The sequence below is a fragment of the Thalia democratica genome, chromosome 7 (genome assembly GCF_965202585.1).
Source record: "Thalia democratica chromosome 7, ktThaDemo2.hap1.1, whole genome shotgun sequence".
Classification (NCBI taxonomy): domain Eukaryota; kingdom Metazoa; phylum Chordata; class Thaliacea; order Salpida; family Salpidae; genus Thalia; species Thalia democratica.
In genome coordinates, this window is record NC_139171.1 from 36,946,196 (window position 1) to 36,960,320 (window position 14,125).

A 14,125-nucleotide genomic window follows, 5' to 3' on the forward strand; every position below is an offset into this window, starting at 1 on the left:
TGAATAAGTTAAATAGTGTTCAATAAACTGTTAAGGTACATACATCTTTGCTTTTCTAAATTTAATAAATCGGAACACCTATCTTAATAAATTTAATCATTACTATTATAATTTGATTGAAAATATTTGTTGTTTAATTTTTAATAAACTTTCCTTTCAAAATACTTTTTTAAATTTTTTTCAAATAATAGTAACACTCTTATTTGTTTTGACCATCATCTCCAGAATTAAAAAAGCCACCACAAAGTTCATAGTTGCTGTAACTCAACTATATATTCTTAGTTTGTGAAAACCTTATTAAGTTTTGTACACTTTTTTTTAAAGATAAGGTCCATATATTGTAATGATTTCAGTCATGAGAACTATTTTAGTTTTTCAAGTAAAGCTTTATTTGATGTAAATAAAGGTAACGTTGTATATTCTTAAATACTGATCAAAAAAGACTAAGTATAATTCATCTTCATTACTGTGCCTGTTTATTTAATCAAGTTCTTAAAAACCTGACGTTAAAAATAAAATCAGTGAAGATATTTCAATAGTGTAATCTCAATTTAAATTAACTACAATCTTTAAAGTTTAATCTATCATTTCAAAAATTTCTTTCAAACTAACTAAAGCGTTTCCTTCAACAATTCGTTAAAACAACTTGTTTTTTTTTTTCAAAACATACAAATTTTAAGTTAAAACATTGAAGTTATTCAAGATTATTTCTATATCAATTTATGACGTTTGATTTAAAGAAGTAGCGAAATCTAAATAAGAATTGGAAAAACTGTCTTGATATTGTTCCTAACGTTTATATATTCGACAGTTATACATTTTTAAAACAAAAATACTTTATTACATATTTTTTATTATGGTGTTGAAAAGTTTTAGTAGAACATTAGTAATTAATCTAAGGAAAACTATACCCGCAGATTAACAACTAAATGTTTTCATGTTTGAACTCAACCTTCGTACCAAGAGCTTTATAAAATGAATGAACCAAACACTTTGTTTAGCAGAAATAATAAAAAGCATACCAAAACTATTGTACATCAATGGCCTAATTCTAATATTTAAAAGTACTAAAACTGATTGTCTAGTTTGTTTATCGGACCTTTTTGTTAACATTAAAATCTTTAAATATGCTACCAAAAAATCCAACTTTTAATATTTTAACTAGATGTTAAAGAAGTTTCTTCTTAATTACCACACAATAAAAAAACAATAGTTAGTATAAACAAAATATTTCTTTAATGATATATTAATACAAATGACAACACAAAATGACTTTATTTTCACTTAAAAAACCTAATTAATCAACCAACGGTTCTTTAAAAGTAAACCTTTAACTAAAAGGGTGTAGTAATTTCGTCTAGAAATAATTCCATAAGAGTTTTTAGAGCAAATATAGTTAATAATGTTTAAAATGATTGAATATTTTGTTTATCACAAAATTATAAGTATCTTAAAGTGCAAATCAAACAGCATTTAAGTAAATGAACGACAAAATAAAAGTAAAAACTATTTAAGCTAATTAAAATAACGAGTTCAGAAACAAACTTCACTAACATAATACTTTCAGGTAGTGGGAATTAAAATCTTTGTAGAACTTTAGGCTTTTAGTAAAAAAAACATTTAGCACATTAAAAAACTGAGTGAATGTTAATCGTTATGGAAAGGCACGAAAATTTTATTTGTAACTCAAAAATATCAGGAAAGCCGGTTAAAAGTTTGGCGTGTGTACATTTCAAAGGAATTAGCTAAGTTCAGTTTTACATCGACAGTTTTAACGAACTTCACAAGTAAAAGCCAAGCAGCTACCAAAATATACAACCGTTACACAAATTTGCTCCGTATATTGCAAGCACTTTTACATGAACAAAACACATTTACATAAAAAAAAAACAAAATAAAACTCAAAAAGTTTAAGGGGTCCAACCCATGTTGTGGAAACCGTTGTAACTCCCGGTCACCTTGTGGTTGACAGGGTAACCGTCCTGGTCGTTGGGGTCCTCGGCCGTGTCGCCCCAACCGTTCTGGTGCAGGTACTCGTGCAGGTTCATGTCCATGCCGGGACTTTCCGCGCGCCGAAACTCGTCCTCCATAGGTTTGTCACGTGACACGTGGTTCTGGTGGGCGCAAAGCGGCGCTTCGGCTGTGGCGAATTTGATTGGTTAATATGCTCGAGTGTGAAAATTTTTGCAAGCAACGACAATTTGTGCGGAATACATTAAAATCGACGAAAATTTAATAGAAGTCTTTTTTTTTAATTCAAACTATCAAGGAGTATTAAAACACATAACAGGTTTGAAAAAGTAATAACTAAACAAAAAAATACTAATGAAAATTAACAAGTTTCTAAAACACTTTAAAAATAATGAATTATTTATACCAAATCACAACCGAAAAACTAAGGTCAACTGGATTAAAACTAAAATCGAAATTAACACAAAAACATTATTTCTGTATATCAAAAAAGTCAATGTCTACTGGGAAACCAGCATTGCGAAGGTACTCCACATATTTTTTGTTTGCTTTTTCAACTGAGCCACTTTCAAGGCCCAAATTTACTTTTTTTGATTTGTTTGGTTCGGCGGGAATATTTTTCAATGCTTTAGTCGGGCTGAGTGGTGTTTTTGGCTTTTCTGCGGCGGCCGTCTCTTCTGTGCAACAAACATAAACTAAAGTGAGTTTTAAATATCGGCTCAAAAAAAAAATTAAGGTGTGAAAAAAGCGGAAGAAAACAAAGAGTTTACGTGCGCCATCGTTAAAAGAGTGAAGACAACAAAAGCCAAGAGAAAGTTCATCCAGTGTATAAAAGCTTGTATGTTGTTAGTAGTATCCGTTTGAATAAAATACTCCCGTTGTTACAACATGCTCGTTAGTACTCGAGTTTTCAGTAGGTACAAGCATTTCACCATCTGTGTTCAATACACATACAAAGTATTTGTTTTGCCAAGTTTTATTATAGTTTCGTTTAGCAAGTTGCCAAAAAAGAAAATGGTTTCATTCAACTAAGTTAGAAAGAAATAGAGTTGTCAGTCTAGGTCTAAAAAAACAATAAAACTGAGTGACTTTTTTGCAAAGAGATAAATCTAACCAATTTACATGCGCTCCTTAGACTTGTTACAAATTTCTAAAAGATCAAAATTATCAGCAATTTTAAAAAGTAAAGTTAGAAGCATTGGCAAAAATACTTCCAAAACATCTCATTTACAATTTAGCATTGGACAGGGTTGCCAAAAATTTTTTTATTCTTCTCCAGGTTTTTGAGAGTACAAGTTTGTTTTTGTCCGTTTGTAATATGAAATTAAATTTAGGGTAAAAAACAGTCTAAATTAGTGTAAAAACATTAAAATATACTATAATGGTACTTTAAATGTGTTTTACATCAAATAAAGTTCTAAGGACACAAAAAAATTTGTATATGATAGATTTTTTGAATCTATCTAAATTTTATTATTCTGTAAATATGTTCAAGATTACAGGTTTTTTAAAGATTTTTGTACATAATTCAAGGTGTTTTCAAAATCAACTAAATTCCAGGTTTTTTTAAATGTTTTTTAGTCTAAATTAACAAACTCCAGATTTTTTGGCAACCCTGATTTAAAAAAAAATGAAGATAAACTAAATATTTAAAATTGTATAAACGTTTTGAACTGTATATACAATATAAATTATATAGTTTTAAACAAAAGTGTCAGTTTTGAAATTAAAATTGATAATCAGGCTTACTGTCAACCTATTCTTTGAAAATAACTTTACATTTTAATTTATTCGTATATTTTTAAATAATTTGTATTCTGTAAAATATAATTTAATATACTTATTTTTTTTAATACTATATGTAATACTACTCAAAAAAAAAGTAACAAACTAAAAACAAAAGAAGCAAAATGCAACTAAGCCAACAAAGACAAATCAAGCGTTCTAATAAAAAAATATTAAAAAACAAACCTTCACTCTGCCTCATTCTTTTAGCAACAAAACCGTTTTCATCCTGCACACAGGCCGGCTGGCAGGCTCGTTTCTTACCATTGTGTTGGTGCATTTTTACTGCGAAGCCATCTTTGCCGTGGTTCAAACCATTTTCAATGCAGTTCATTGCGCCAGATGCACCTGAAAATACCTAGTTGGCTAATTATTCTGAAAACAAAATGACAAAAAAATATAATTAAGAAATTGGATATTAAGAATACAAAAAAAAAGCATAAAGGGACCTTGTTTCTTACAATTCGATTTGGTAGGGTTTCAACTTAGTCATCATGCACTTTTTAACACTAAAAGATGAAAGTAACTTTTTAGATATAAGTCCGTGAGTTCAATAGGTTCCTTAAGAAAGATGCAAACTTAAAAGACGAAAAAAGACTGTTTAATATAGAATTTTTTTTAGTAACTTTTTTAATCTATACAGTAAGTCTGTTTTCTAATATAACTTTCAAATTTATAAATGCTATAATTATAAAAATTTTAAAAAACAACCAATTTTTTTATTCTTTGTTTAAAAAAAAAAATTCTAGAACTCTCTGAAGTTTATAAGACATTTTTTCTAAAAGTTTGAGGTCTCTGGCTCAAAAAAAGGTAAATTTCAGTGATTACTTTCAAGGAAATTGACAATGAAAAAATGCGAGGTACTAATTTTTATTTTAACCAGTTTACAAAATAACTACATCTAAAAAGTTGATAAAAAAATTAATACCTATAAAATTATTTATAGTTTAAATATTAAGCTTTATTCAAAACATAATGTTAATTTAAAAAAAAAAACGTTTTTCCATTCCCATATACCCTAAAACTTAATTGAAAACTTCATAGAATTTTTTAAGGTTTACTATAAAAAAAACCACTGACATAATTTTTTATTTTATATACTTATATGCAACTTAACAATGCATAGTTTTAACAATCTTTTAAAACACAACCAAATCATCTTAATGCCTTAATCACAAATTAAACTATTAGAAGTAGATATTGTTGGCTTTACTTTTTTTTTTACTATCACTCAACTTAAATAATTAACTTGTCTGTTGGTATTTACTAGTTTAACTAACAATTTGAATTCAAAAACCCAATTTCGTAAAAATTCTTAATTTTCAATTTGTCAAGTTTTTTTTTCAAGTATACAAACATAGAAATGTAATTAAACATTATATACATCACCTAAACACAAAAAACTAGGAAATTTCGATATTTTTAAATTTCAACGGTTTATTTCAAACCATAATAGTTTTTAACACCAGAATATTAAATCATTCATAAAAAAAATCAACACAATTATTTTTTCAAAACAAACTTCAAATATTAAAATTATAGCTAGAAATACTAACTTCAATTTATTTAGTCACTAAAAACTAATTAAAAAGTAATACACTTTTCTAATAATTAGTTATTAAAATCAAGTAAATTATAAAAAAAAATCTCTTAGAGTGTTTTTGTTTTATATTTGTATATAAACAAAAAAAATTTCACATTATAAAAAGTTATTTGTTTTTTAAATATTTTTAAACTTTAAATTAGATAACTTTCAATTAATCATATTTACTCACAGTGCTAAGTACTATTAACTTAAATTTAAATAGCTAAATCTGGAAAAAAATAGATGTGACGTGATTGTTTTAGTAATAAACTGAACTGTGTTTTGTAGCTTACTAAAAACCCACCGTTTAATAAGGATTCGCCGCGATGGCCAAGTTGACAAGTGACTTGTTTTTGCGAGAGTAAATTCGCACATTTTCTGTGACCCAACTGTTCGGCAACTTTGAACGCTGTCAACCCCAAGTTGTTCTTTATGCTGGATATATTAAAAACTAGTTTAATTTTTTAAATACTAAAAAATTTGTTTTTTCAGTGATTTTTCAACTTGTAGGTTTTTTAAAGAAAACTGTTAAGTGTAATTCGATAAAATATAATAACAGAAATATTAAAATCAAGTCGTATCAGTTTAGTTAAATAGTAAATACATAGTGGTAATATAAAATACGTTAATATTAATATTCAAACATATTTTTCTAAGTTATGTTATAAAATGAATTACATTATAAAATTATAAGGTTCATACGAGGAAAAACCAAATAAGTAATCATAGTGATAAAGTTTTTTCTAAGAAAAAGTACATGATTGTAAAACGTTTATAAATTATAATTAGTAATTATATCGTGAGTACTTTTACACACAGCTAAATTGTAAATAAATTTCCCTAAAATAACAAAAACTTTTTTACTAGTCGAAATACCATGGCGGATGATTACTTTGAACCATTAGTTTATAAATTAAACTTGAAAATACATCCATATCATAGATGTTAACTTTACTTTAGGCTTGGGCACATATATTTAGTTTTGCTAGATGAAAGTGAAGTTTAAAAAACTACTTATAAGTAAAACCAATTTCAAATTTTATCTGTGTTTGTGCATTTATAATAGAACATATAAAAAACAAATTAATCTGAAATGATGTTAATTTTACTTTAGTATCTAAATAAAAAATATGAAGTGTTAGAATTATACTTTAAGTGTTCAAAAATAGATTTACTTTAAACAGGCTTCGTTTTATACTTTTCCTGAAAGGTTTAATATTTTTTTCTTACATTATAATTAAACATTTTGTATCTATGTTACTATTTACTAAGTTTAAACATCGATCTAGTTATCATTAAATAAAAATAGGTACAATATGATGAATGAAGCAATAAAAAAAGATTTTTGTAAAAACATATAGTTGAAATAATATCTAAAACATACCCCTTATAAAAATTTATAATTTACTTATTAAACCATAAAAAATTGCAAGGTTAATTTATAGAAAAGCATAAAACCTCTAGAGATAAAGCTTTAGCATTTATAAAAACATTAATTTAATAAAACTTCAGAAAAATTAACAATATAGTTTATTACCTCCTTACTGATATAGTTTAATAAAACAAGTAGTTTAATTAATTTAAAATTTTTAAACATTTAAGTAGTTACTAATAACGTTTATTTCTAAACGAAAAGCAGACAGTGAATATAAAAAATGTATACAGACTGATTTTTTATTAATATAAGCTTTTAAAGATTGAAAAATATCCAAACAAAATACAGAAAGCTTAGTTGCATACAGCGCAAATTCAAGTGAACAAAGCAAACAATAACTTTTTGTATAATATTTGTATACCTTACAAAAGGTTATACAAGTCGTAAACGCCGCCCGCAAACTTAAACATAATGTTTACTTAAAAAGTATTTATAAATGACAGAAGGAATAAAATTAAAGTGAAATCGGTAAATTTATTTTTATTAAATTTAAAATATCTTGTGTAGACAAAAAACAGCACATAAAATAGAACTAGTTCCAAGAAAAAATATTTTATCAATAGAATCACATTGTTTTGCTATATAAATCTTAAATTGGATAATAAAAATTACAATCAATTTTTAACAGGTTTTGTTACATTAAAATGCAATATTCACTGAACTTTTTTTAAATTCTAAAAATTACTTGAACTTATGACATAAGAAAAAAAACAAAGATGTTAAGAACCACTAGCAGTACAAACTATTGATTTTTGAATTATAAATTAACAAACAAAATACAAGCCGAAATACAATATACTATCTTATCAACGAATTAAGAGTAAGAGCGTTACATAAACTGTTTGAAGTTTTTCTTCTAAATGTTTTTTTTGTCATAACAAAACATACTTGATTTTTTTTTCGACCTAGCATTCACAAAATAGACTATACAGGCAAGCATTAAAGGAATATACTAAAATTAAAATTTTATTTACACAAACACAAAAAGCCGTGGAGCAATTGGCAACCGCGCGTAGTACTAGCACTCGACGCCGCATCATTTTTATTCTCTTTGTTATATCTACACATTTTATACAAAAACTATGCTTGCAGGAGACTACAATGGTGGTATACATATAAAAAATAAAAAATTGGACATGCGTTTGATATTCTAGCTTATTGAACAGCAAAAACTGTTTAAAAATTAAAGAAATAATTATTTTTGACTGAGGTATTTAACTTTATAATATGCATGTGTTTTAATTTCTACTTTATTTGTTTAAAATTAAAACTACAAGTGTTAACTACTAAAAGAACAAGTGCTTTAATAAAATTCTTGCTTAATTAACTTAAAGAAAATAAATTTAATATTTTCAATTCACATTAAAGACTATAAAACTTGATCAAAATGTTAGAAATTGTATAACTAAATTAAAGTTTTTGGAATTACATTTTAATGATATAGTTTCAATATAAACAAATACTTTTTTACATGACTTATAAATATTCTTAAGTTTTCAAATATATTTTGTGCGCAATACTTAAAACTTATTGCAAACTTACAAAACGTCAGCTCCATGATTAAGGAATATATTTATCATTTGAAAATCCCCTAGTTGAGCTGATTTATGAAGTACAGTTTCATTATTTTTATCCTAAAATAAGGTAGTTAAAGCAAGTGTAAAACTATAAACCATCATAGCTACATAATAAAACAGAACCTTATGATAATTAAAAATAAATGTTTGCTTTTTACTTACATATAAAACTATGAAGTACAAAATTACCAATATGAAGTTTTTTTATTTATACAAAAATCTCAAACGTAAAAAATACATTTAAGAAAAAAAAAACCTGCAAATTTGGGTTAGCTTTCAAATCAAAAATCATCATTTTAACAAGGATTTCATTTCCAGTTTTTACTGCAAAGTGTAATGCAGACAATTTACTTGTTGAAGTTTGGGTATTGATATCAACTCCTAACTGTACTAATCCTTTAATTATTTCACCCTAAAAAACATTATTATAAAGAAATTAAAAGCATATATCCCCAAATTGTATTCTATCAATTAAAATAATAAAATTACACAAATAACAGTATTACATATTGCTAACTAATTAAGTTTTATAATAAACGTTCATTGAATGGAAAATGGTATAAAACATATATTATTTTGAAACTACATTCAAGATCAGTAATTGAAAACAAATAACAAATTATTTAGTTAATTAAAAACATTTTCTCTAATCAATAATTAAAAATGCTTTTGATTGTATTTCGTTATAGAAATGGTTATTAAAAAAGATGCTTTAGTTTATAAAAAAAAACCCTAAAAGCTACTATGACTAAAAATATAAACACATTAAACAAAACTTAAGATATTTTTTGTAAAATAATGGTTAATCAATGAAAAACTTAGTATATATATATTTATTTAAATTAATGTTTTAACAACATTAAAATTGGATTTAGACATTTTTTTTAGTTTTTTTCAATGATGAAAGTCAACACGAACCATCTTTGTGTTTTCTGATAACTATTAAACAGTTCTGATTCTACTAAATCAAATAATATATAAATGTTTTAAAGTTAAAAAGCAAACCTGTGCATTAAGAGCAGCCCAGTGAATAGGAGATCTACGATAAAGGCTATCTTCTTGTGTAAAGTGTTGCAAACTAGCTTGACCAGACTGTACCACTTCAGTTAAAAAACTTCCATTTCCAACCTATCATAAATAAATGATTTTGTTTTCATAGTGTTTTGAGTAATTTGTGTTTTCAATCAACTACATTTCAATTTTTACTTACTTCATTGTTTTACTTAAATCTACTTATTTTTGTAATTACAACTTTGAATAGCTAATCAATTAAATTATAAACTAATTCAATTTATTAATATGTTTTAAAACAAGTACTTATTTGTGTAACCTTGCAGGCATGGTGGATGGGAAACTTTGTTTGAAATGAATCTTCTCCCACATTCACCTGATCACTGATTCCATTGCATGAAATGTTCATTTTTGATAGCTTATTCAACTAGTAGAAAATATTTTAATAATAACATTAATTACATACAAAACCAATAAGTTTTTATTCTTATACTTTTAGTTGTAAATATAAAGTTCACTTTTATAAATTATTTAGGTTGTTAATGTATTCTACAATTGTTAAATATGTGCTGTCATTTAACTAAAAAACTTTCTATATTGCATATGTTTCAAAAGCTGTTAAGATTTGCTAATAGTTGTATAAAATTAAATAATTTTTTCAAAAATATTCAAGAAAATATTTTACAACAGATAAAGTTTTTGCAGAATAGAAGGTAATTTTTATAATTAGTCAAAAAATAGTTTTTTACTATAGCAAAACTTGATTTGCTTTATTCCAAATTGTTCTTTTTGTCAAGAAATAATTTTACTATTTATAACAGTTTTATGTTTGTACAAAGTGAATGTTTATTTAAGGTTATAAAAAAAATGCTTTTTTAAAACTGCAGTATATTTGCTTATAAAATTTTGTTAAGCTGTTACTGAAGGTATTAGTAATTTAGGCTTACAACTTCTTGATTTAAAAAAATGTCTTGAGTGATTTTAACTGTCCTGAATTATCCTGTTTTTTTTTTCAAATTATTAATAGAATAATTTTAATTTTCAAAATCATGATTAATCAAGTTCTTCAACATAATTGGTTAAAAAACTACAAAAAAATAAAACAAATCAACAAAATCTAGAAATAAAACTGGTTTAATATTTTCAGATATCTTAAAACTATCCTGAGTTTTAAATTAAAACTATTCTTAATCAGCCTAAATTTAACAAACAAATACAAAACATCTTGAGTTATACCGAGTGTGTGGCAAATCTGGAAAATACAAGAACTACTTTGAGTTGTACCATTCACTACCTATGACATTATGTCAAACAGCTCAAAATTTTAGAATTATATATATTATATTATTTAAGTGTATACATATTTATTTACACTATAACTTGTAACCAGTATCCTAATGCTTTTGAATGAAAAACAAAACTTTTAATAATTGATTTTTTCATATTGCAAACCTATGAACAGTTAAATTAGCTTGAGTTAGCTGTATTGTATGGCAACCTTAGACATTAAAATACTATTCTTTAATGACTTTTTAAAGTTAAATACTTCACAAATTAAAAAGTTAAACCAGGATTTCTTAAAATTGGCCAAGTGACCCCCTTGGGGGCATTTAAGAAATTTAGGGGCCATGAGCAGTAAAGTGGCCGAAGGGGGGTGGGCCATAAGGTCATAATTAGAAAATTGCACTAAATATTCTAAAGTTGATGATGAAGAGCGTAAAAATGAAGTCTTCCAGGTACAAGTTTTTCAGTCCATTTTTAGTAAAAATAAAATTTAGGGTTATAAATGGTATAAAAAAATGTTGAAAAGATAGTAAAATGCTACCTTAAATGTGTATTATAAGGTTTTTTTTTAAATTAACAAAAAATAATTTTTATATGACAGAATTTTCATATCTAGTCCAAGTTTTTTTTATTTTACATGTGAAAATTGTTTTAAATACTAAGTTATTCGAGTTTTTTTTTTGCTTAAATTGTCAAATTCCAGGTTTTTTTTCCACTTTGGTCCACACAATTTAAACCAATTTAGTTGCTTACGGTAAATTAAAGTTATAAGTAAGTGAATAACAAGAGTTTTTGACAATCTTGAAATTTCATTAATATTTCCTTAATTAATTTAGTAAAGTATGGTTTTTTAAAAATTACTAAAAAGTAAAATTGTTAATATAATCTCTACTCTAAAAAAAATATTTTCAAACTTCTTTAAATACTTTACTAGTTTTTATTTGATTGTTGCCAAAATACTGACTTAGTCTGATGAGCATGAACCATGTAACAAGCTTATATATATAAAGGCTTTAATACCAAGAAAAAGACATTACCTAAAAAATAAAATCAATTAATTATCAAAATAAATATAGGTTTATAAAAAAAATTAAAATTTCTTGATTTTTGAAAAAAGAACTTGAAAAAAGGCCCAAGTTTTTCAAATCTATGTTTTTTATACCTAGAATTACAATTTTCCGGTGCAAAATAAAACGGCCATCCTGATGTTGATATGTCAAGTAAATCAAGACGCATATTATATTTCAGGGGTTTTAAAGAATTTTTTACATACATTTTTGTTTTAAAACATTTAAAATAAAAGTTATCAAGATTTAATTGTAATTTAGTATTGCACAAAAAGGGACAACCAAAACTGATTTATGATAACTGCTTAGTTGTAAGATAACTCTTCTTTCACAAGCTGTTATAAAAATTCACAAAATTATTTTTATGAAATTACAATTTTTTCAAAACAGAATCTATTAAATATTTTTCTTTAAATTTTACCATTTAAGACTTACCCTTTAAGTCAGTAACAAAAATAAATAAAATTAACTCCTGAAATTTACTATTAAATATTTGTTTTTGTTATAAATAGTTTTTTATTATCTAAGTTTATTTACTTGTTGTTATAAAACAAAAAAATAGCTTATGGTAATATAATAGTTTTTATTAGCTTTCTGATTAATGAGAATTAATAAAGATTTTTTTATTTCTCTCATAACCAGTGTGAATGGAAAATTTCACAAAACTACACTTCACTGCCATTATTATGCTTTATTACAATACCTTCACTGCTGTTTTAAATTAATAAAAAACTATAGGAGACAGTTTAGGGTTTTATTGAAAATAGCCTAGCAAAAAAGTAGGTACCATAAAATTATTACATTAAGAGTTTAAGATATAAAACAAGTTTTTTTCACCATCAAAAAAAGCAAAATTTTCAATATATTTTCAAGTTAGATTTTGTTGTCGATAAATAAAATCTTTGAATTAAGTTTTATTTAATGTTTTTGTTTTAATATTTTTAATGCTTTTCATGTCCTGGACGTGACATTAGACTGTATCCTGGTGTATGACTGGATAATCGAAAGGTTTTTTCGTACACCAGGTCCTTGGACCAAATTTTTGAGTGCTTTTTTTTTCGTTCAATAAACAATATATATGTTTTTTTACAAAGCTATTAAGCTAAGCTTTTTAAACTACTTACAAAAACTAAATTGATATTTATAACAAAGGATATTTTTTTTAGTATTTTTAGATGATACTTAGTTTTTAAAAAAGCACGTTGCTTGTAAACTTTATTTTGAACTAAATAGTTAAGGAACGGGTCACAAATGCACGGATCGACACTTTTGCACAAAGTGTCATTTATACACGAGCTTTATTTGTTCTAATTAAGAACTGTTATAGTTAAACATTTTTTTAAACTTTTTTGTCTGATAAAAATTTTGCTTATTGAGTTTCAAATTAGACTTTTTAAATTAAACTTTGATCCAAGCGTGTATAAGAGACGTTCACTGCAAAAATGACGCATACCCGCTAACTGCTATTAAAACTGCAACACTTTTTTTTTGTTTACAACTCTTATTGTAAACTTTTGTCTCAAGCTAAATTTATAATGAGTTTATTATCATAGACCATAGTTTTGTAAATCTTGTTAAATAGATTTTTATAAATAATAACAATTTTTATCTGTATTTATCAATTTGCGTTAAGGTTCATAACATATTTATCTATTTATTTCTGCTTTTATTATTTTTAAGATTTAATTGTTTTCTTTTTCTTTCTGTTTAAAACTAATAGTATTTTACTTTGGAAGCTTAATTTGTCTACCAGTGGCCTTTGTACTTGATGTTATTTACAGTAATATTTAAAAATATTTAATCGTTGTAAACTGAATGAATTAAAAAAAAACTGTTACAAATGATGGCTAATGAGTATTTTTTAACTATAATATTAAATTTCAAGTATAAACTTTTTGCTCTTTATGTTATGTATACCCCTCATATTGCAAATCTGTTTAAACAAGCATAGGTAAAAATTTCTAAAAATAATAAACAAACACTTTAGAGAATATAGTAAGTTAAAAAGTATTCAAACAAAAACAATATAAAATTAAGCTACAACCGCATGACAAACATTGAAACAATAATATAAAACCACAACAAAAAACTAATAAACAGCAATAAAGTAAACAAAGATGAATCATGCCCCTGGATGGAGGAGAATGTAGAGCAGAAAATTTAACTTACCAGGCAACAATAAAACCTTGTGGTGTGCGACTAGATAACCAAAAGGTTCTTCGTGCACCAGGTCCTAGGACCAGTTATTTTGAGCGCTTTTTTTTTGTTATTCAATAAACTATATAAAACAGACAATTCATCAAAAGTATACATTGGACTAAAGGCCAATCAGCTAAAAAAAAAACGTATATTAACACACAATACAACAATAAAGAGCAAACCAAACGGAAAAAAATACCTCCAGTACAAA

At 25.3% G+C, this 14,125-nt stretch overlaps 1 protein-coding gene across 2 annotated transcripts; it reads right to left on the minus strand.

The window, feature by feature from the left end:
- Positions 1-1,272: 1,272 nt before the first annotated feature.
- On the minus strand, positions 1,273-9,787 carry LOC145840793 (uncharacterized). 2 transcript variants are annotated; one of them, XM_082948126.1, is made up of 7 exons: positions 9,684-9,787; positions 9,359-9,481; positions 8,610-8,765; positions 8,319-8,410; positions 5,646-5,776; positions 3,943-4,104; positions 1,273-2,140 (listed from the first exon to the last, which is right to left on the minus strand). In XM_082948126.1, the coding sequence occupies exons 1-7, from the start codon at positions 9,771-9,773 to the stop codon at positions 1,911-1,913; spliced, it is 984 nt and encodes a 327-aa protein (XP_082804252.1). In that variant the 5' UTR covers positions 9,774-9,787; the 3' UTR covers positions 1,273-1,910. The 2 variants fall into 2 exon arrangements, with proteins under 2 accessions (XP_082804252.1, XP_082804253.1); XM_082948127.1 differs by lacking the exon at positions 1,273-2,140 and adding an exon at positions 2,356-2,648.
- Between the last annotated feature and the right edge of the window lie 4,338 nt (positions 9,788-14,125).